Source organism: Amphiura filiformis, chromosome 20 (assembly GCF_039555335.1).
Source record: "Amphiura filiformis chromosome 20, Afil_fr2py, whole genome shotgun sequence".
Classification (NCBI taxonomy): Eukaryota; Metazoa; Echinodermata; class Ophiuroidea; order Amphilepidida; family Amphiuridae; genus Amphiura; species Amphiura filiformis.
Genome location: NC_092647.1, coordinates 40,216,548 through 40,240,333, shown reverse-complemented (window position 1 = coordinate 40,240,333; position 23,786 = coordinate 40,216,548). Strand labels below are relative to the sequence as shown.

Sequence of the window (23,786 nt, the reverse complement as noted above, 5' to 3'; positions counted from 1 at the left end):
ATTATGACAACAACACAGGTGGCCCATTGAGACTTTAATTCTTCGTTTGATGATCACCATCAGTACTCAGAATGCAGACAAAATTGCAAAATTTGTTTGAGTCCTATTGGGCTATTCCAGTTGAAATCCACACACCCTCTATGGAAGACACAACCTTAATCTTCCACACAGGGGGTGTAGATTTCAAACGGAGTCATCCATTCAGGTAAGCCCATTTGAAATCTCACTCCCTGTGTGGAAGATTAAGGTCATGTCTTCCATGGGGGTGTGTGGATTTCATCTGGAATATCCCAATCTGACAACACCCAGGGCCGTCGCTAGACCATTTTCTCTGGGGGGGGGGGGGGGGAGAGAAATAAATTTTGCTGGTATCGGCCTGTAGCCTGATTTACCTTTTACTGGCACTTGCGCAACATGATTGCCACCCCTGGCGCTGACACCCCTTACCCTCCCCCACAACTGTAACCCAAGTTTTTCCAAGCTGTCCCCAGAATTCAATTACCGGGAAACTAAGTGAACCAAATATTGATAAATTGCGCGCGTAATGCACAAAAATTTGCTATTTTAATGCTAAAATTCAAAGGGGGATGTACCGGAGTCACCGGGCCAGGGGCAACATTTCCAAATTGTCCCACTGATCTGCTACGAAAAGAACATTAATTGGATAAATGCGCGCTAGGCGCGCGAAAGAATTGCAATTTCAATGCTAAAATGACTTGAACACAATGAGGACAATTGTGTCCTAAAATCGTGCTGAAGGAAGATGCATAGGCCTTTGTTTTGATCCAGCTCGTGAGCTTTATTCCAAACGTCAGAGGAGCTGCCCTACTAGTAGCACTCATTATGATTTACATAATAGAAAGGATGGAATTATAACTGTCATTTTTAAGACTTTGTGATCGTGTTCAAGTTTGAGGTGCAAAAAAGAAGGAATTTCCTATGGGGCGACTCACAGAATGGGTTTGCCAAAATAAATGCGCGCGTAGCGTGCGGCAATTTTGGCATTTTAATACTAAATTTCGCATTTTTAAACTAAACTGGTGAAGTACGGATCAAAAGTGGAATAAGTTCGCGCTAAGCGCGCAAAAATTTGCACTTTTAAGGTTTATGTCACAGAATTAGAGAATTTAATTCTGTGGTTTATATAGCCAAATATGAGGTTAATTTGGTCAGAAACAGGTGGCGGTGTCAACATGTTGGGGTGATTGTATGGACCATTTTGGGGGGATTTGTCCCCCATTCCCCCGGGATCTACGCCTATGCCCATGGCTAATTTCCATTGGTGCTGATGAAGGGCGCGGTGCGGAGGCCGTCATGGGATGCGCACATAATTTTGTCGATCTTGCAAAATCATTAGTTCTTTGTGCACATCACCTCAACGCACCTGGCCAACATCATTGTAGGCCCCATATACCGGCCCAATAGGGCCTATATTACGAACTGAATGTAGTTTTTCCCCTACCCTCTCCTCCTCCTCTCTCTCCTTCCCTCTCTCTCCTCTTTCTTCCCCTTCTCTCTCCCTTCCTTTCTTTCTTTTTTCCTTTTTTTAGGGATTGCCAGGGGGGTGTCGCACCCCCTACCCCATGGCGACGGGCCTGACAACACCAGCCACCAGCTACTTACCTACACCGTCTCCATTGAAATCTGTCCCTCTATACACTGTATCTGATTCTTCTACATGATAAGCCACCTCTGCTAATGCTCTCATTAAATCCCTTCCAACCATCTCAAAGAATGTATGGTCTATTACAACATACAAATTACATGTCCTTACAGTCTCATCACCAGAATCCACAGATCTTTTCCATCTTGTGTCATTAGCATTTGACACATGTTCTGTCGTTGTGTCAGTATCTAAAGTATCATTGAAGAATTCCTTTGAGTTGTTAAATATGGGCGAGGCAAAAATATTTGTGTCTTTGATCGGAGTATTGAATGGTCTGTGATCCAGATGTTGTATATGGTGAATTTTTTCAAAATGATCGAAGTCTCTGCTTGGTCTGCCAAATGGTTCATTTCCTTGGTGATGTTGATGAAATTGGAATATGACATCACTTTCTTTGTAGATGACAGAGTGGTAGGAGGAGGAGATGTTGGTGTAGTACCAAGCAGGTTCAAGGAAGAAGTTTTCATCACTGGTCTTTATTACACCATCAAATGTGCCATTGATAATGCACCCATGTACGTGTGAATGGGCATCACCTACAGACAATAAACATGGATAAAACTTATTACACAAAGGCTTGCTATCCCTTGATATAGCCATTGATTTAAAATGCATTACAGAAAATTAAATTTCATTACACAAAAATTAGCAATTTACCGCTGATATAGTCAAGGATAAACTTGCTGTGCATAAGTTTGCTATCTACCCCTGATATAGTCATTGAAAAAGTCATTATTTACACATAAGTTTACTATCTACTCCTGACATAGTCATGATAAACTTGCTGTGCAAAAGTTTGCTATCTCCCCTGATATAGTCATTGATAAACTCGCTATGCATAAGCTTGCTATCTACCCCTGGTATAGTCATTGATAAACCTGTTACACATAAGTTTGCTATCCACCCCTGACAGAGCCATTGCTAAACTCACTGCACATATTTTGCTATCTACCCCTGATATAGTCTTTGATAAATTCATTACATATAAGTTTGCTATCTACCCTTGATATAGTCATTGACGAACTCACTACACATAAATTTGCTCTCTACCCCTCACCCTGATAGAGTGAGTTTAGCAATGTGCGAGGGCACGGTGGCTCAGTGGTTACGGCCTTGGACTCATAATCTGAGAGCTTGCTCGACGTGCGTGGGTTCGATTCCCGTCCCACCACCGTGTTGCGCCCTTGGGCAAGGCGCTTTGCCTCGCTTGCCTCACCCCACCCAGGTGCAATGGGAAGCTGTTAGGGGTAGTCACAGTCGTTGTACTGATGGACCCTGCGCCACTTGTAGGCTGCAAACGTGGTTCCGACATATTCTAATGACGGCGGAATAAATGTAAAGCGCTTAGAGGCTGTTTACGGCATAAAGCGCTATATAAATGTCTACATTTATTTTATTTTAATAGAGGCTGTCAGCCTTTTTCGCAGGATCCGTTATCCGGGTACTACCGTTCTGCATGTCATGCGTTAGACATTACGCCCCTGATTATGCGGAAGTTGCAATGCGTGACGCACCTCTTCAGTCAAGCGTCAACGCGATGATCTTAGCAACAAGGCACTCCATACCCACAAGATGGCGGCGTTGACGTCACAATGACTACCTCTATTGATGCATTACACATAAGTTTGCTATTTACTCCTGATATAGTCATTGATAAACTCGTTGCGTACACATTAGTTTGCTATCTACCCCTGATATAATTATTGATAAACTCAGTCACTGCACATAAGTTTGCTACATACCCCTGATATAGTCATTGATGAAGTCACTACAAGTAAGTTTGCTATCTACCCCTGATCTAAGGCCAAAACAAATATTGTTGTGTTGCCCTCAAGTGGGAAAAATGGGAAAGTTGGGTCGGTCAGATTTTCTTTTTTTTTCTTTTTTTTTTTTACCTTCAGTTTTTAAAAATCCCCTCAAATATTAAATGATGCTTCTTCAATTAGGGGACACTTGTCAATTTTGACTTCTGGATACTTGTTAGACATGTTAGATAATCAATTACAGACTAGTCTTTCAATAAAATATTAATTTTAAGTGAAAAACATTGATTTTTTGAACAAATCTATATAAATCATTGTTCAAAAAGAAAAAAAAATCCAAACCTGATTTTTCAGGATTTAGGGTCTGTCGATTGAGGGCAACACAACATTATTTTTGCGCAATCGTGCTAAGGTCATTACATATAAAGTTTGCTATCTACCCCTGATATAGTTATTGATAAACTCACTACACATAAGTTTGCTATCTACCCCTGATATAATGATAAACTCAATGCACATAAGTTTTCTATCTACCCCTGATATAGTCATTGATATAATCACTACACATAACTTTACTATCTACCCCTGATATAATCATTGATTAAGTTTGCTATCTTCTCCTGATATAATAATTGAGGAACTCACTATGTTCACATAAGTTTGTTATCCACCCCTGATATAGTTATTGATAATCTCACTGCACATAAGTTTGCTATCTACCCCGGATAGAGTCATTGATAAAAGCATAAGCATTACACATAAGTTTGCTATCTACCCCGGATAGAGTCATTGATGAAAGCATTACACATAACTTTGCTATCTACCCCTGATAGAGTCACTGATAAACTCATTACACATAAGTTTCCTAAACTCATTACATATAAGTTTGCTATCTACCTCTGATAGAGTCATTGATAAACTCATTACACATAAGTTTGCTATCTACCCCTGATAGAGTCATTGATAAAAGTATTACAAATAAGTTTGCCATCTACCCCTGATAGAGTCATTAATAAACTCATTACACATAAGTTTGCTATCTACCCCTGATAGTCATTGATAAACTCATTACATATAAGTTTGCTATCTACCCCTGATAGAGTCATTAATAAACTCATTACACATAAGTTTGCTATCTACCCCTGATAGAGTCATTGATAAACTCATTACACATAAGTTTGCTATCTACCCCTGATAGAGTCATTGATAAACTCATTACACATAAGTTTGTTATCTACCCCTGATAGAGTCATTAATAAACTCATTACACATAAGGTTGCTATCTACCCCTGATAGAGTCATTGATAAACTCATTACACATAAGTTTGCTATCTACCCCTGATATAGTCATTGATAAACTCATTACACATAAGTTTGTTATCTACCCCTGATAGAGTCATTGATAAACTCATTACACATAAGTTTGCTATCTACCCCTGATATAGTCATTGATAAACTCATTACACATAAGTTTGCTATCTACCCCTGATAGAGTCATTGATAAACTCATTACACATAAGTTTGTTATCTACCCCTGATAGAGTCATTGATAAAAGCATTACACATAAGGTTGCTATCTACCCCTGATAGTCATTGATAAACTCATTACACATAAGTTTGTTATCTACCCCTGATAGAGTCATTGATAAACTCATTACACATAAGTTTGTTATCTACCCCTGATAGAGTCATTGATAAAAGCATTACACATAAGGTTGCTATCTACCCCTGATAGTCATTGATAAACTCATTACACATAAGTTTGCTATCTACCCCTGATAGAGTAAGGGATCATGTCACAAAATGCACGCAAATCTGTGTGGAATTCTGGTGGCAATATTGCACACAGCCTGCAAGCACTGATAAAAATATCCGCGTGCAATTGGGTTTTGTATCAAACCCACTGTAGGCTGCAATTATCTGGCCCAGTATGGTCCTTTTCCCAAAGGTAATCTGGAGTTGGAGGAGGAACTCGACCTTATACTTAACCCTCCCCATAAAAATATATTCCCAGTGCACATTCTCAGATTTGGCTGGCAAAGTTTATAAACAGTTTGCCTATGTTTTACAATAATATTATAGGGTCTATGATTTTACCACAGATGTGATATAATGTTATAATATAAATTTTGTTACAAAATAGAAAATGTGTGAATTATGCATTTTATTCTTTATATTATCCCACCAACAGTCTTTTTTGAGTTAGGTATTCCTTATATGTATTGCACTTGGACATAAACTATATCTTATTACAATAGCAATGCATTCATTAACATGAATTTGAGAAAGATGAAAATTTTCTTTTAATGCACAAGTGATACACAAAAATAAACAAGAGTCTTCCACTCTTCGAAGGTAAGACAATAGTATATATTTGGGTAAATTTTAATGTATCAACCAAATAAGTCTTATTCTTTAAAGTCAACAGAGGCAGCACTTAATTAATTTAAGTTTTTAATTAATAGGTTATAATTATAGAGGCACGGGCACTGAAACATTTCAGCATCCCATTATGATTATCAAGCAATATGTGTTCTCTGTTGATTAATATTTTATTTCAGATACTGACGGCTAACTTACAGTTACCATGTAAATACAGCCAAATTAAAAAATCGCCACTATAGTTCCATGAGTTTATGGCAAAATGATTTATATAATAATTTTCTATACACTTTCCTTCGAAGGTTGATGCCAAATTTGATATCAAAAGCTTAATCATCGTGAGCATTAGGAACCGTTGTTTGGAAATTAAGTACAATACCACATTGTCTTCAACATTGACTGGTATTAAAACCATTGCAATACTAATGAATAATAACACAAAATGCTATAAATATAAAGGAAACAATTTCATAAATATAAAATAGGACAAGGTCTATTGTACAGTACAGAGAGCTGTGCAAAAATTTGAGTGTCAAATATTATCCATCATTAGTTGTATTGGTAACTATTGTGGGTCAAGTATGATACTGTATGGAACCAAATTGCTGCCAATTAAAGTACCAATATCTGGACATATCATGGTTTTGGAATAAGTTTAATGCCATTTGTGCCTTATTATTTTAAAATGACTGAACACAAATCAAGAAAAACATTACGAAACTACATTTCAAGTATTAAAAAACTGTTAACAAAATACCAAAACATGTTTGCCATTTAGCATTATGCTAATAGGGGGGGGGGGCCCTATGTTTCCTCTAGTTTAATCAAAACTTACTCAATATGATTTTTGTTTTCTGGATCAAAATTCAAAGCTGTCAGCGGCGCACCAGATAGGACTGGTGGATTTTGTAATGTCAGAGAGGGTTGTTATCCCCATATAGGCCTATACTAGGCACTGAACAAGTGCTAATTAGTAGAGGCATATTCACATAAATATGTAATAAAATGGAATGGCAGAAGAAAATTATGAGAATGACAACATCACCACAAGCATGTGTCAAATATCACTGGTTTGTGTTGCACTGACTGTGAACTCCCTGAGGTAATTACTACGCTATTAGCATGGTTAGGGGAGAGACCAGTTCACAGTCATCAACAGGTCAACCTCCTCCAGCGTGCCAGTGCTAGGTCGCAATTTCCAGTGCAAGATGTTATTGCCTGCATGCAAATAGCATTATCCGTGTGTGCAATTTTGCACTCTAGCCAGCAAAATTGCACACAGAAACTGCGTGCATATTGTGACATGACCCCTAATTGATAAACTCATTACACATATAGTCATTGATAAAAGCATTACACATAAGGTTGCTATCTACCCCTGATAGAGTCATTGATAAACTCATTACACATAAGAGCTAAATTACCTTACATCCAAGCAAATAGATCAATGAAGCAGTATGACTTTCATCACATTTTACCAAAATAATATGCTGTGGGTGTAAGTGCCAGGATAGCTCAACATATTCTAAATGAGAAAGAACAACATACCCTGTATATAGCCTTGATAAAGATGAACAACTTGCAAACTTTGATCTCTTATTGTTCCTTCTGAACTAACAATTTGTAGAGTGGCATCACTGGTAAAGGGCCTCTGGTATTGATACATATGAATTTTAAAGAATCTGCAAGAAAGAAGAACAAGATTTTTACATGCACTGCATTCATTAAACTTTTTAAGTTAAGTTGGTGCACTGCAATTGCTAATTGGAAAGAGCACCATCCCATAATCTGTCTCGACTCAAGTAACGCCATGTTGGATTTCACAGATTGGCAGATTTGATTTCAGCACTACAGGCTAATCCCATGGCGGGTATACACATTAGGGCCTACACAAGTGTATTCACACGCTGTAGGGCAACTTGTGCATTATACAAAACACTTCTTTACCCATAAAAATCAAAATATACACTGCCAAACTACTGTAAAACCTTGTCTACAAGCATAAGCGATGCCTCTAAAAAAGGTTTTTTTGACGAAAGAGACAAGACACAGACACTCTCCAGGTACAAATGCATATTATTGTAAGACCAATCTATTGTGATGTGTTTGTGGGGGTATATGCGCAGTGGTTTTCCTTGTAAGATTTTGTAAGATTTTTAGGTGTTAGGGTTAATTAAAGTGATTTAACTTGACAAAAATAACCATGTTTCTAAAATATGGAAGAAAGTCATTTCATAATTGCTGGACCCAACTGGCTTGCTACCTTTAAAAAATATTTCAATACAAGCTCCACAATGTCAAGGTACCAGTTGTTTCCGATGTTGTTTTTTTGTGTGAAATTGAGGATATGAGATTTTTCATAATTTTTTTTTAATTACCTGCCAAATGCTGTGAACGACATGTGTAATGATGACCCATTGGTGAAAGTCTTTTCTTGGTATACATCCGATTGCCTTTTCTTTATATGAGATTTGCTGAGGATCAGCTGATCTACACCAAGCGGCTCATAATACCTGATGAAGCTGCTAGACTTTGTACCTAGAACATGTTTTAAAAGAAAAATGGGAGAAATTTGAGAGGATTTTAAAAAGTGTGGCTTCTTGATCAGGCATTCCATATCTAGGCATATTCAAAGAAAATTGAGCAACATTTTAATTTTGCCAAATTAAAAGATGTATGGAGTAGCATAGATTTTTTTTGACATTGGGTCATTTGGGGGATGGAAATTGGATCTTAGTTTGTGAAACATGGTGATTGTGAATGTCTTTTGCTCCCAGAAAAAATTGATTGATCGGCTTGATGCTCTGAAAACGGAAGTAAACAGTTACACATAGCATGCGTGAGAATCGTTTTTCTGCAAAAGCTATCAAGTACAAATTCAGCTTAAGGGTATTTGTGATAATTTGTCCAGTACATACAGGGTTTAATGTGCACCCCCCCCCCCGGACTCTACCAAACCAACATTTTTAGCTTCCTTTTATGGTCCTATAACACATTCAAGATGTTAACAAAAAGTAAATCCCGGCACTTCGGCCATATTCAAGGTTAGCGGTCAACACAGTGATCAAATTTCAAAGTTCCTCAAATCTGGTTTTAAACAAGCACACCAAATTATTCCTCTTATTGCAATTGCAAGAATTCAGAAAAAGTATAGTTTGACCTACCTGCGACATACCGTTCTTGATTTACAAGAAAAAAGGTTGAATCTTGGGGGGTTGTCAGTTTTTTTGCCAAACAGGGGCAAAAAATTAAAAATGCTCCCAATTTCAATGCAAATGGTCTCAAATTGCTCGTCATGTAAAAAATATTGTTTGCACTGTCTCAAATGCTTCGTTATTGACAAAATTGGCCAATAAATAAAGGTCTTTCCCCATACAGCCTATTGACCACAACCTATATTGTGATGTTTCCTAGGTAACGAAACATCCTACATGATTACAACTATTCCTTATTTGACTTGTTTTTACATGACAAGCAATTTGAGACCAATTTCATTGAAATCAGAGCATTTTTAATTTTGGCCCCTGTGTTGCCCCAAAAAACTGACCATCCCGGCCCCCAAGATTTGACCTTTTTGCTAATTCAAGAATGGTATATGTCACAGGTAGGTCAAACCATACTTTTTCTGAATCCTTGCATTGAGAGGAATCATTTGGTGTGCTTGTTAACCAGATTTGAGCAACTTTTGAAATTTGACCACTGTGTTGACCTACCTTGAATATGACCAGAGAATTGTTTTTGTTAACATTTTGAATGTGTTAAATATTATAGGACCACATCATAATATGAAGCTATAAATAAAGTTGGTTTGGCTGGTCCTGGGGATGTATGATTAAACCCTGGTATGTATGGACTAAATGGAATGCTGCTGTCCTGCTGTAATTTATAATGTGCGCAGAGCACAAGAAATATTGCATGAATGCTACCAATTTGGTTACATACAAAGGTACAATTTCAACAAAGGTCAATTTTGGTATTAAAAGTCAGACTTTCATTATCAATTATGGTTAAATATGCGGCTTTTTATGCGCACAAAGCAAAGCATGCATTTTTTTTTATCAATAATGGTTAAAACTTTTTTGACCCCCTTAAATAAGGATCGAGTCAAACTTTTTGGTCCCCCCTTTTGAAGACCTAAAACCTTTTTGAATTTATCCCCTCCAGTTTGCCCAGCCCCCTCACCAAAGTAATCATGGTAATAGGAACACTCACTCAGTGTTCTTAGTCGGTTAATTAACCTCAATCTTAGTCTTACCGGTTAATTAACCGGTTAATTAACCGCATCACATTTAACCGGCGGTAAAATAGGTTAATTATGAATTTTGAATTATTCTGATGCTTTGTAAAGTTTTAACATTTTAGTATCACTGGAAATATTAAAATAGTATTTTTCTTCTTGCTCTCTAGTCCTTGAGTGTCATGCAGCACATCATAGACCATGCAGATACATGTATGCAGACTATATCATGGTCTATGAGCACATGTACCGCAATGTACAAATCCGTGGGGGGGGGGTCTTTGACAAATTTTGTACAGGGATGTGCCACACAGACTTTTGGATGCTGACTTTCTCTACATGTATGTACCTACTTCCAATCAGAATTTGTTTAAATATCAAACAAAAGCTAACACTTTTACTCCCTAAAAACACTTTTCCCCATTAGATCAACTGATCACGCAATTCAATGTTATAGCAGGTGAATGTGGTAAATATGTTGAAAACTACCTATCCATTCCAAGCACATTTTTTGACCAAAATGTAGGTTTTAAAAGTCAAAACCTCAAGTGTTCCTTGCAATATTTTTCAAATTTTATGTCATCATTTGAGGAATCATTTGGTGTGCTTGTTAACCAGATTTGAGCAACTTTTGAAATTTGACCACTGTGTTGACCTACCTTGAATATGACCAGAGAATTGTTTTTGTTAACATTTTGAATGTGTTAAATATTATAGGACCACATCATAATATGAAGCTATAAATAAAGTTGGTTTGGCTGGTCCTGGGGGGATGTATGATTAAACCCTGGTATGTATGGACTAAATGGAATGCTGCTGTCCTGCTGTAATTTATAATGTGCGCAGAGCACAAGAAATATTGCATGAATGCTACCAATTTGGTTACATACAAAGGTACAATTTCAACAAAGGTCAATTTTGGTATTAAAAGTCAGACTTTCATTATCAATTATGGTTAAATATGCGGCTTTTTATGCGCACAAAGCAAAGCATGCATTTTTTTTTATCAATAATGGTTAAAACTTTTTTGACCCCTTAAATAAGGATCGAGTCAAACTTTTTGGTCCCCCCTTTTGAAGACCTAAAACCTTTTTGAATTTATCCCCTCCAGTTTGCCCAGCCCCCTCACCAAAGTAATCATGGTAATAGGAACACTCACTCAGTGTTCTTAGTCGGTTAATTAACCTCAATCTTAGTCTTACCGGTTAATTAACCGGTTAATTAACCGCATCACATTTAACCGGCGGTAAAATAGGTTAATTATGAATTTTGAATTATTCTGATGCTTTGTAAAGTTTTAACATTTTAGTATCACTGGAAATATTAAAATAGTATTTTTCTTCTTGCTCTCTAGTCCTTGAGTGTCATGCAGCACATCATAGACCATGCAGATACATGTATGCAGACTATATCATGGTCTATGAGCACATGTACCGCAATGTACAAATCCGTGGGGGGGGGGGCTTTGACAAATTTTGTACAGGGATGTGCCACACAGACTTTTGGATGCTGACTTTCTCTACATGTATGTACCTACTTCCAATCAGAATTTGTTTAAATATCAAACAAAAGCTAACACTTTTACTCGCTATAAACACTTTTCCCCATTAGATCAACTGATCACGCAATTCAATGTTATAGCAGGTGAATGTGGTAAATATGTTGAAAACTACCTATCCATTCCAAGCACATTTTTGACCAAAATGTAGGTTTTAAAAGTCAAAACCTCAAGTGTTCCTTGCAATATTTTTCAAATTTTATGTCATTTTAAATGAATATATTGTCCACACATGTATACTAGCCTCATTTTAATGAGCAATGGCCAATTCTCTTTTAAAAATTTGAAATTTGATACAAATTGATATGACCCAAAACGTGCAAATTTCGGCGTTTTTTGCGCATCGCACATTTTCCCTGTCCTTACCCATAGATATACCAAAATTGCTGAAAAGGTACCCCAAAACCATGGCACATCCCTGTATACCTTCAACCAGGCAGAATGCCACCCCCCCCCCCACCACCACCTGTTGTACAAGTACCCAAAAATCCACAGCAGAGTGAGCAGATTATACCATTTTTGCCCAGGATTGCTTCAATCAATAAGAAGTTGATAAAATTAAAAATGTATTCACAGACTTACTGTGTCAATGAGTGTAAATTTTTTTAAACAGGTTGAATTGACATTATAAGTTTATATGAAAAGAATTTGTTAATTTTAAAATTCTAAATTGGAATGTTTTAAAGTTAAAGGTGGACAAGAACACTTCATCTGCATGTTAAATACTTGCCCAATGTTCTTCATTATGATGGCATATTGAATTCCGAGCTCGGATTTATTATATCTTCCAACCATAATAAACCAATCTTACCGGTTAATTACCGGGTAACGTTAATTAACCGGTTAATTAACCGCCGTTTATAATTAACCGGTTAATTAAGAACACTGGGAACACTCGATATCCCTATCATTTATAAACACATTGACATTTTCATTACAAACACTTTCTTTGAGCTAGCATGCTAGGAGTAGGGCTTTGAAAATATATAGGGGCCTCCCCGTTTTTATGACAAAGTCACAAAGCTTTTGCAAGCTTTTGCAATTTACAATAGCTGTAAATCTAATTCTAACAAAAGCTAACAAATTTACCAAATTAGGGCCTCCCACCACCAAATTTTGAGAAAGTCCAGACGATATATGTATACATCATCCATGTTATTTATTTTACTTGGTGTGTGTTGGTCTAAATGGCTGCCCATGCAATCATGCTATACTGATTACTGTGCATGTATAGCATGATGGACACGGTAGAGCATGCAGTGCATGAGATTGCGAGAGCCAGCCTACATGGCCTAGCATTTTTCTACTACGACTAGCATCAGTGGCGTAACTAGGGTTAATTGGTAGCGCCCGGGGCAAGAAACAAAATTGGCGCCCCTACCCCCCCAAGAATATCTTGCCTCCCTCCCCCATTCTTGAAACAAATTTGGACAAATAAAAGGCCTATACACTACTAATTAATTTTGGTTACTAGCATGCTAGAAGTCAAGGGTGAAAATAAGATTATGATGAACCAGGGGCTCCTTTTTATGCAAAATGGCCCCTGGTTCACTTCATTCAACATGGAACCAGGGGCCACTTCTAACCAATATTTGTTCTGAATAAATTCATCATGCATTAATGGCTATGCCTCCGGGCTATGCCTCCGGGCTATGCCTATGCCATGGAATTGAATTTTTGGGTGTAGTGACCAGGTCCAGACCAGGGGCCAGTTTCTGAAGAAAAGTGTCCCATGGACATGGTCAGCTTAAATTTAGATGGGACCAGGGGTCATTTCAGGGTTTCTGGGGGCTAAACGGCTCCCGTCTCCCACTTATTTTTGCCCTTGCTAGAAGTTGAATATCGATCGGTCTTAAAAATGTTCTTTCAATTGATTTTGTGCTGAAATGCGTGCGAAGCGTGCAAAAATTTTGACTTTCATCGCTTGGTCCTTGGAGGGGTGCAAAATCGATGCTGAATTGGTTAATTTGGCGCCCCCCCTAAGGGTGGCACCCGGGGTATGTTTCCCCCCTCTGCCCCCCGGTAGTTAAGCGCCCGTCATACATGTACATACTTTCCTGCCGCTTGCCGCTGCGGCAAGCGGGAGGGTGTTTCAACCAATAATGACAAGCCTTTATTGTGTCCGTTTGTCTGCAATGCTGCGTGCATACGCCCGCTCAGCGGCAGGGTAGTATGAAACCAGCATTACGCCACTGACTAGCATGACTAGCTACTAGCTAGCCCCCAAGCCATTCTAGCCTAGCCTGGCTAGCCCTACAGCCTGCCTATAGTAAGAATTCCAAATGAATGAACGCAGCTATTAACAGCTGCACTCGATCCAACCGCGATCGTATATTGCGTATTTCAAACTACAACGCGAACACACGACCTTGGATACAATGCTATCCAATCACGAGTGCGTTGGCATGGTTGGGTTCACTTCCGTGTTACTCACGCACAGTCGCACACGCTGGCGTACATCGCGCAGTGTACGCACAAATTTGTCACGCTATTGAAAGCTGCGTTCATTCAATTGGAATTCCCACTATAAGTTAACGGTCATAAAATTCATGAATTGTAAGCTTGTCAATAATTGGAAATAACTTGCAAAATAAGTTTTACATTCAAGCTTAAATTTAATTGATCATTGTAATCATAGTGTCATGCATGCATCCATTGTTCATGTGTTTAAGCTTACCTGCACTAGGCCTACCCGAAGTCAATCGCACAGGCCTAGGCCTAGTCCTACTTCTTGCAGCAAGTACAGTACGACTACTTGAGATTGAGAATGCTGCAAAAATAATTATAGTGAAAATTAAACTTGTCTGTATTTGACCCAACATCATTTGAAGTCGAACAAAATTAAGTTTCAATGGTTTTGAGCTGCCTGTCAAAAATGTCTGTGGCAGGCCGCGGATCGCGATCGCGGCATCATCAATCAATAAGCCCAATCGGCATTGGAAGTTTGCAATGCATTGTGGGACAGTTTTTGCAGTTTTAGGACACTTTGTCCTTTGACCTATCAGGAAAATTGCTGTAATTATTAATAATTTATTTATTATTGTCATAATGTTATCATTAAAAATATTTAAATAATTTATTTATTTAATAATAATGTTTTTAAGTTTGTTTTTATTCTAGTAACACGTTTTAAATTATATTTTGTACGCACAAAACCCAATTTTTTCTGAATTTTCCAGATAGGTCAAAGGGCAAAGTGTCCTAAAAAAACCGGAAGTTACAATAGCGATTTGGCTTAATTGGCGACCGGCAATGTATGGCATGCCCATAAAGAAAATAAAGAGAAAGCGCACATGTGTCTATTTTCTATAAGGAAGTGTTCATGGGGTGTGTGTGTGTGGGGGGGGATATATGGGGACTCAAAGAGGGATAAAAAAAAGGGGAATACAAAAATTCAGTCCGGGGGGGTAATGGGGGGGTAATGGGGGGTAATGGGGGGTAAAACAATTGAGGGTAAAAGTCTGGGGTAAAATGTACCACAAACGGATAGCAATGTTTGCACAATATTTTTTGTGGGACATGAGAGCACATAATTATAGACATATCGAATTGTACGGGGAATGTCCTTCTGATATCAAATAATTTAGATTTTTTTTAAAATTAGAGATATAATAAAAATTTTAAGGCAAATTATTCTAATTTATTTTTGATATTCAACTGTCCTCGAGTAATGTACTTAAAGTGTATGTAGCTGGGAGTGGGAGGAAAAGCCAACCATCATTTGAAAGTTTTGACCTTTCATATTGAAGATATACATTTTTCCCCAAATACCTAAAAAAATGTTTGGCTTTTTGGGGAAAAATGTAAAAATGCTGAACAGCGCAAGTCAGCAGCCAATCACACCACGCCTTTGGCCTGACGTCAGAGGCAAACAAGTCTTTTTAATTCGGTCTTCAATTATAAGTACCATAGGCCTATCATTAGATTGATAAAGTTTACTTCGAGGACTGTTAAATGTCACTTTTTAATAATTTGCTATAAAATTATTTTGTATTGCGGTATTTCGCAAATTTCAAAAAATCAAAAGCCGTGCCCGTAATGTACCGGTAGGCCTACGATCTTATCATGAAATTGTTGGTTTTTTTTAAACCTGATTTTTTGGCATATTTGTAGGGCCTAATGTTTACACATGTCCCTACTTGCACCCAAATGGATTCAGCCAAATTTGTTGGTTTGTAGCTAGTCCAGCAAAGTCATGATGAAATGACTTCATGTCCTCTTACAGAAATAGGCCTAGGCCTACATGTCTTAAATGACCAGTAGGGTTTCTTTCACTTTACCTTGTTAATTTGAGCTCAAAATGAACAGAAACCATTCCCAACAATTTTATAGTAGCTTTTAGTATTTATTATTTCAGCATTTTGAGTATAAATTTGAGCTACAATAACAAATTTAAAAATTAAGTGATACGCGCCCTGAAACTTCTCTAGTACCAGGTGTTGCTTTAGCTTCGTTCACAACATACAGCTGAATACAGCTGAATTCAGTCCTTATCAGCAAAAATGTTACCGCTGTTTTGGAAAAAAATGGAGATTGTTTTGATCGGATTTCGCCGGCAGCTTTTATGTGATAGGAACACTAGTATTTGATGACAATTCCTTCCTTTCCTTCAACACCGCCAGCTCCAAATTTTTTTGAAGGTAAGGTACTATATAAAATGTTGCAAATTGAAATCCCAGCTTGAGCTGAGACTGGTTCATCTTCGAGACTTCGGGTCTATGTATGCATGCCTGTCGAATTCTGCAACTTTATTTTGCTGATTATCTTTACTGATCATGCTGATACTGTCCACGATACGGTCGGGGTTGTTCCATCTATTGCCCTTGCAGGAAAGTTATTTAATATGTGTTCAACCAAGAACTTAACACTTTGCATGATTGGCTAAAACAGGGCTGTCAACTTTTTGGAATTGCTGGTTGGCGTGAGTAGACTCGCTCGCCAGTCCTACGATACATACCGTACCTAAGGACTGGCTCACGCCAGTTTGTCTGTCTATGGAAAAAACACACTTAACGGTTTGCGCAGGTCAGATATACGAAAAATTTCTTCAAAATTTCATCAAATGTATATAAAATTGGTACCCACCTTATTCAGTTATTGTGCTTGCTAAATCAAGACTCGGTTGAAACAAAATTAAGGATCGAATGCATTTTAGTGTCCAAAAGGCAAAATTATCGTCAAAGTTCTGCGAATTCTTCACCCCTACGAAAAGTGCAGAATTGGAATCGGGAATAAAAATATCCGATCTTTGCGATCAAAAACAAAAATTACAACTTTGGACGTACTATTGGCAAAAGACATTATTGCCAAACAATATAGAATAGAACATTTGATGTCAACTTGTCAAAATATTGAAGAAATGTGCTACCTAAACTTGTGGCGAGTAGGCAAAATAATTCCCATTCAAACGCATGGGAAACAGAAAGTGCATAACACCGACTAGGCGTGAGCATTGCCTTATTGGGCCACTCAATCATTGTTTATTGGCCATTGTTAGTCCGAATAATCAGACCCAGAACAAAATATTAATTTCTAATTCTGACATGATCCTGTTCTGGGTCTGAACTGTTTCTATTCGAAATCTTGATGGCAAAGTGGACAAAAGAAGCACATGACCAGTCCTACTTAGTACTTCACAGTTTTTAATCTTCTTCTTCTTCTTCCTTATACATGTTATAAGTGCCTCCCTCATGTATGAGTATTGTCGCACTGCGTACAGACAAGCTGTACTTATTTTTTACTCTGGAACCTAGAGTACAATGTAGCTAGTAGATGAGTGTATTTTGAAGTACAGTCAACATGACCGGGATGATCCCCTGCTCTTTTCGAATAGCCTGTGACGTTCTTTAACGTGCACACTACATTAATGTGAGAAAATATGCATGTACACGGGACCGACAGCTTAAAGTGCCCTCCGAAGCACTAAGCAAGTAGAATGAAGTGTCTTGCTCAAGGACACAAAGAGCCAGACCTGGGATTCGAACCCTTGACCCTTGGGTTCACAGTCCTATGCCTTAACCGCTAGGCCACGCTCTCCTCTTCAATCGTTGCGTGAATCACTCTATTGTGGACCATCCTTTTGATACTTGAGTGTTTGGACAAGCGGAACAGTTTTGACAGACCCTTTGTCTACCTCTCTGTTTGTAAACAAACGAGGAGGTCGAAATCACCCTCCTCGCCGAATAGGAAAGTCAGCGTAATACATGTAGTACGGCACTGGAGCATCGATCGTGTGAGAGGAAATTTGTGTGAGACACAGGCGTAACGGGATGTTGTGCATTTATTCTCGACCAAATGAGAGCTGCACAGTAATATGGAAGGAAGAAAGGAAGGAAGATTTGCCGGGATCTAGCTTTTTGCGTGAGATTTATATATGGCCATGCGTTTTGAGTTGGGCCGGTAATGCGTTACATGTTTTTGCAAGATGAAAATTGCATGTTTTTTCATTTAGATATGAATATCTTTCACATATTATACCTAACATATATAAAAGTATACATTTTCTGGCTGCAAATGAACCAAGGAATCCAAAAATGCACTTTAAAATGACACAGGGTGTAACACTAAGGAGCTATGAAACTGAAAATACCAAATATTTTAGGGATAAAATGTAAAATTTGACAAATTAAAAAAAAAAGTTAGCTTCACTCCACATATTTAAAAGTTCCATATTTGAATTCCTCTCAGTCAGAGCTTTAAATACATATATAACATCATAGGGTTCAATAAAATTAAAATGATTTTGCGCCAGCCTCTTTCAAGGCATATTTTCCCATTGACTTCAATGTGTAACCCGAATATGCAAAATTGCTTCTCAAAGCAAATTAAATTACCTGGAATATGATTGTATGGTGTTATAGTATGCAGTTTAAAGTGAATTGTAAAAATGTGAAAAAAGAAATGTACCTCTTGCATCATATGACCCCTGGGGTCACTTTTATTAAATTTGCTCCTCCTGATCCTCCTCCTCCTGATCCTCCTCCACCCCGCACATTATGCTAATTAGATGCAAATTATTCAAATGTTAATAACTTTTACAACTTTTTAAGGTTTACTGTATTGGTCTCATCACAAGCTTTAATTTGACACCAAATTTAACTACATAGGCTGCATATTAACTGAGAAAATTAAAAAGATGAACCCTAACATGTCGCGCGCATGTAACATCTCCACCTATTTACTGGCCCAACTCAAAACGCATGGCCATATACCGTACTAAAATTTTTTTTTAAAACTTCTGTGGTCCGGGTACGCGCTGGTGAATTGCGATAGCGTAGAACTTAGTGACAAGGTCGCATACTACGCGCCGCGCCGAAGACCAATGGGTCAGCCGGCTTGTTGTCAAGTGCATTGATCAGCCAATTGACAGCGTGATTGTTTATTGCTTTTGCGTTTACGCTCGTGTACGCGATACGCACAGGCACAACCACAGAAGTTTAAAAAAAACAACTTTACCTTGGCGTGAGACCGGGAGAAAGTGACACAATGCGTGAGACTCACGGCCAATGCGTGAGATTTGACAGCCCTGGGCTAAAACGTCAACGACATCGGGTCCCTGCATGCAGACACAAGTCTAATTAATTCTACAGCGGGCAGCCTTATTTCTATAGATCTGCTGCGCATTCAAATTGCATTGTATTGCATCATAATTTCATTTGTGTCCATGCTAATTATGTTTACACAACATTAATTCACATGTTTTCAAGCAAATTCGCCGATAATACATTGTAGGTGATCAAAACAAGCGATCAGAATGTTACAAACTTTGTGTTGATTACGTAATAATGTGTTATGGCAAGTTGCAATACATTTGTAAGTACCGGTACAATGAAATAATGAGTAGGGCGGGTTCCAGGACGGGTTTCTTAGAACTTTGTCTTATCATAACAGTATTGTTCTCCAAAAAAACCCGGGTTCTCTACCATAGATGGCGCTCTAGCTGAAATACAGCAAGATAATGTAAGATAGTAAATTGTCATTTTCACGGTAAAGGGTGTAACTTTGGATTTTTAACATTTTAATCCGTAGTGTTCTAATAAAGCCACAGAATTCCATGATTTTTGGCCACATAAGTCATCTAGTTAGCAGCTACCTTGGGTAGCATAATCAGCTTTGGGAGTTACTGCGTTCAGTTTTAGCAGGCTTAAATGTACTTAATATTGCCATTTTGAAAAACTATAAAAAACAGTAACATTTGTGTAAAACCCTGTGTTTTCTTCAGTTAGTTCATGGATAATTTTTCTTATCCTGAAAGTACAGTCATATGTTCAGTAAACACTGCCACATTAGATTTAACTGTGAACAGCCCTGTATTTTTGAGAACCGGACTTGATATTTGTCGTTTGGAGGCTTCATTTTCCGTTAACAATTGTTAACAAACTTTGTGGGTGTAGCTTTGGTTCATAATTCTTGGTTATTTCTTCACTTCTTCTTGATTCATAACAGTTGTTATCTTAACTTGAAATGGGTAACAAAAATTAGTTGATTTGCAAGCTTTTAAAATTTTATAAAATCTTGACTTCAAAGAGCCGTTTTCTGTTAACTTTTTGAAGCCTCGAAACAAACTGTTCAGCAAGCTTGTGCAAATATAAATAAAAGAGCTCATCCAATCTATTTATCAAAATGTAGCAAAGTAGATCCTCAAGTCACATGTTTTTAAATCGTGGAGATATATCACTGTTTGAAAATGGGACCCAATACAAACTTTCCGTTAACAATTGAAGCCTCCGAAACAAATGAAGCCTCCGAAACAACAATAAGATTAATTATCATCTATGCATATCTAAATTGGTGTGTTTCATACTGATATCTGCATTGTAATTATTACTTGATATGTGCAGAATGTCATAAATTTAAAATTTTTTTGACATTATGGTTAATGTTTGAAAAATATACTGATACCCAAAAAAGCCTGTTTCGGAGGCTTCACATGCAAAAAACACCATACTTAACCAATGGGTGAAAAAATTAACATGTGATAAATCTACAATATCTGCCGCATAGAATCATTGATTCAATGCACACAAGAAAATAACAGCTTAGATGATCCCAACACTGTTGTTTTCAAAAAAACTACTTCTGCAATGTTTAACAATTGTTAACATGAAGCCTCCGAAACAAAAAAAATGACTTGCTGTGATAATTTAATTTTTTTTTTATTTTAAATTCAATACTTAGAATCAAATCATGATAATTGGTAATTGTGATATTTTTTACCTATTTTTATGTCAACTTGTAGTAGTTAGCCAAATATTTTACTTTTATGATCACCTGTGTTGTTAACTGAAGCCTCCGAAACACACATCGCTTGAATTGCCGATTCTAAAAAATATCTCCAACTTCTGTGAAACTTGGCTGGGACGGTTCTTTCATCTAGTAGTTTTTGTACATGAAGTTAGACATTCAAATTATTTTAGGAACCCAATTAAAACTTAAAAAATATGTTTAAGGTTTGGAAATTTCCATTGTAAATGACACTTGATGTTAAAAATTTCAAAACTGCAATTACAAACATAGCAAAACATGGTATAAAATTTAACTTATATCTGTTGACTTACTTTGGAATGGGATTTCACATGTATTCCCGCTTTCATGTCATAATTTTCTGAGGTTATGTAAAATACATTTTTTCTTAGATTTTAACCAAAATGTTATGGAAATGTCAAATTTTTTATTAGAAATCAAAAGGTTTAAGCCTTGAAACATTATTTTACTGGAATTTAAGTTACTTCTATGCATGATTTCAGTAAACAGAAACATATTTGGTCCCGTGTCATATGGTGGGACCCCAAAATAGTGGGAGGCGTTACATTTTTCTCTCCTCTTTCAGATTTCACTTGTTGGTACAGAGCTATTCTTTGTCCAATTGCATTAAGTTTGGGCTCACTATACAGCTTGATTATTCTACTTTTCAAATATATTTCACAATTTGAAATTATCATTTGTTTAATTTGTGAAAAATATTAAAATGTTAACGAGGATAAACCTGGAGGATAAGCGGTGGAGGATAAGCGGTGGAGGAGTATATGCAATCTCTATGAGAAATATTGTGGAAACATAATATCTTTTTGATTTTTAAATTTTATCATTGCCAAATTCTGTGCTATTCATGTAAATCATATCTCAAATCAAAGCTTGTTCATTATTATATTATTATATATTATTCATATTCAACTATTAGTTTGATCTATTTCATGTTCACAAGTACTCACTGAGAACCGCAAGTCACAAGACCCACAATTTTTCCCTATTGACTACACACAAATGCCAAGATTTTCAGTCACAACACGCGTTTTGGCTTAAAAAATTGTTTATCTTGAGAATTATACATCCTAAGATAGGAAAAGTATACATTTTTGGAAAGCATTTTACCCCAGGAATCTAAATATGCAGTTAAGATAAATTAGGGGTTCATTCATATATTTTCATGACTAAACGGTTGTTTATGCCCGAGGGGCCGCTTGCGGCGCATAAACAACCGTTTAGTCATGAAAATATATGAATGAACCCCGCTCATACATACCAGAACAATTTGTGATTCTTATTTCATCAAAATATTAACAAAAAACCAAGAAACATCATTAAAACCATGAATTTCGTTCGTTCTCCCTACCACTGCAATCGCACATCCGGGCCACCGGGCATAAACGCTGTTTATGCCCGGCTCTCGACCAATCACGCGCGCCGTTATATAGCGTGTATTTATGAATGTAGATACACTCTAAAGAAAATATTTTCAAAAATGTAATCACCATTTTAACACCCTGTATCACCACTTTGGTCAATCATAACATAGCAAAAGTATACATTTTATTAAAGCTCATAGTGTTGCCTACCACAAAATTAGATTACATTAGAGGTATTCCATATCAGTAGCAAATGCAATAAATTATCAATTTACTAGTAAAATTAATTTTTTTCATGGTATCACCCTATATATTTTCTTACACACCCTGTATACCAACATCAATTTTGCATTGATGGATTCCTTGAAACATAAGCTTTCCGAAAATGTATAGTTTTGTTGGTGTGAGATGTATAGTTTTAGACATGTATTAATTTAAGTGAAAATGAGGACAAATTATCAAAATCAGTGCCTGTAACGCAAATGTGCCCCACCATATGACACATGACCATTTAAGTGGTTTGAAATTTTGACCCTAAAAATCAAAAGTTACACCCTTTACTGTGAAAATGACCAAATGTAAACCTGTATTTTAGCTAGAGTATCTCGAGAGCTACATGTAGGTCCCCGGGTCACAAACCAACCAGTTAAAGAAGTAATGTGTGATTTGCATAACGAATAGATTCTTATTTAAATGTTTGTTTTCACTGATCATATTATCCCCTTTTAATTTGGAGCCAAACAAATGAGGTATAATGAAGAAAATTGCGATTCATTCCAACTTCTACAATCATCATATTAAACAGTCAATGCGTGTACTACATGTACACTCTCCGATAACTGCACGGAGCATCGACGCATTGTGCTTGACGTGTGTCGGTGTGTACACGGTACATGCTAGCAAGTACTTGATCGTTGAACTCTGAATAAAACCGGGTCGACCCGGTTTTCATACAAAAAGTTAAATAGCAATCCAAGTAAAATTGAGGGCATCGCTATGAAGCAAATCACACATATGGCTTTAAGTTTACAATTACACAGGGTCAGAAATTTGATTCTTAAACTTTGAAGAATAAATTTGTGGGAATCATTTGGTTCTTGCAAATCAACTTATGTGTAAGTAAACTACAAAAGTTTGCAAGAATCGTTAGGCCCTTTGCACTTGATTATTAGTTTCCTGTTTACCGCCCGCATCCAAAATTGCAAATCTCAAAATAATTAATTATTTTATTTTTATTTTTAATTTGCTCCTGTAAAATAACTTTCAACTACTTCTACTTGTCATTTTCCGACTTATAATATCAACTATAATGATGAATGAGCAAAGAGTACAACTCCACCTTCACTTATTTATAAAATCAAATATTGTTGTGAAATAATTAAATACCCGCTCTAGTCAAAATGAGTTTAAAATAGTTGCTTGTTATAGAACTATAGTTCACACTAAATAAAGAAAATAATAATTAATAATTAAAAGTCACCTCGTCCTTTTTTCAAAATCTTTAACAGGAAACTAATAATCAAGTGCGAAGGGCCTTATTGAAAATTTTGCCTTG

General features: G+C 37.0%; 2 protein-coding genes across 2 annotated transcripts in view; one reads left to right on the top strand and one right to left on the bottom strand.

Moving 5' to 3' along the window:
- The window catches only part of LOC140142312 (disintegrin and metalloproteinase domain-containing protein 10-like), a 41,123-nt gene that overhangs the window by 15,369 nt on the left and 1,968 nt on the right, over window positions 1-23,786 (bottom strand). Inside the window, 3 exon segments of the mRNA XM_072164281.1 lie at window positions 1,624-2,202; window positions 7,360-7,493; window positions 8,190-8,349. Coding sequence (XP_072020382.1) covers window positions 1,624-2,202; window positions 7,360-7,493; window positions 8,190-8,349 — 873 coding nt within the window.
- LOC140142989 (uncharacterized) overlaps window positions 16,122-23,786 on the top strand; it is a 28,650-nt gene continuing 20,985 nt past the window's right edge. Inside the window, exon 1 of the mRNA XM_072165017.1 lies at window positions 16,122-16,246. The gene's annotated coding sequence lies outside the window, so the exon portion shown is untranslated. The remainder of the gene's footprint in view (window positions 16,247-23,786) is intronic.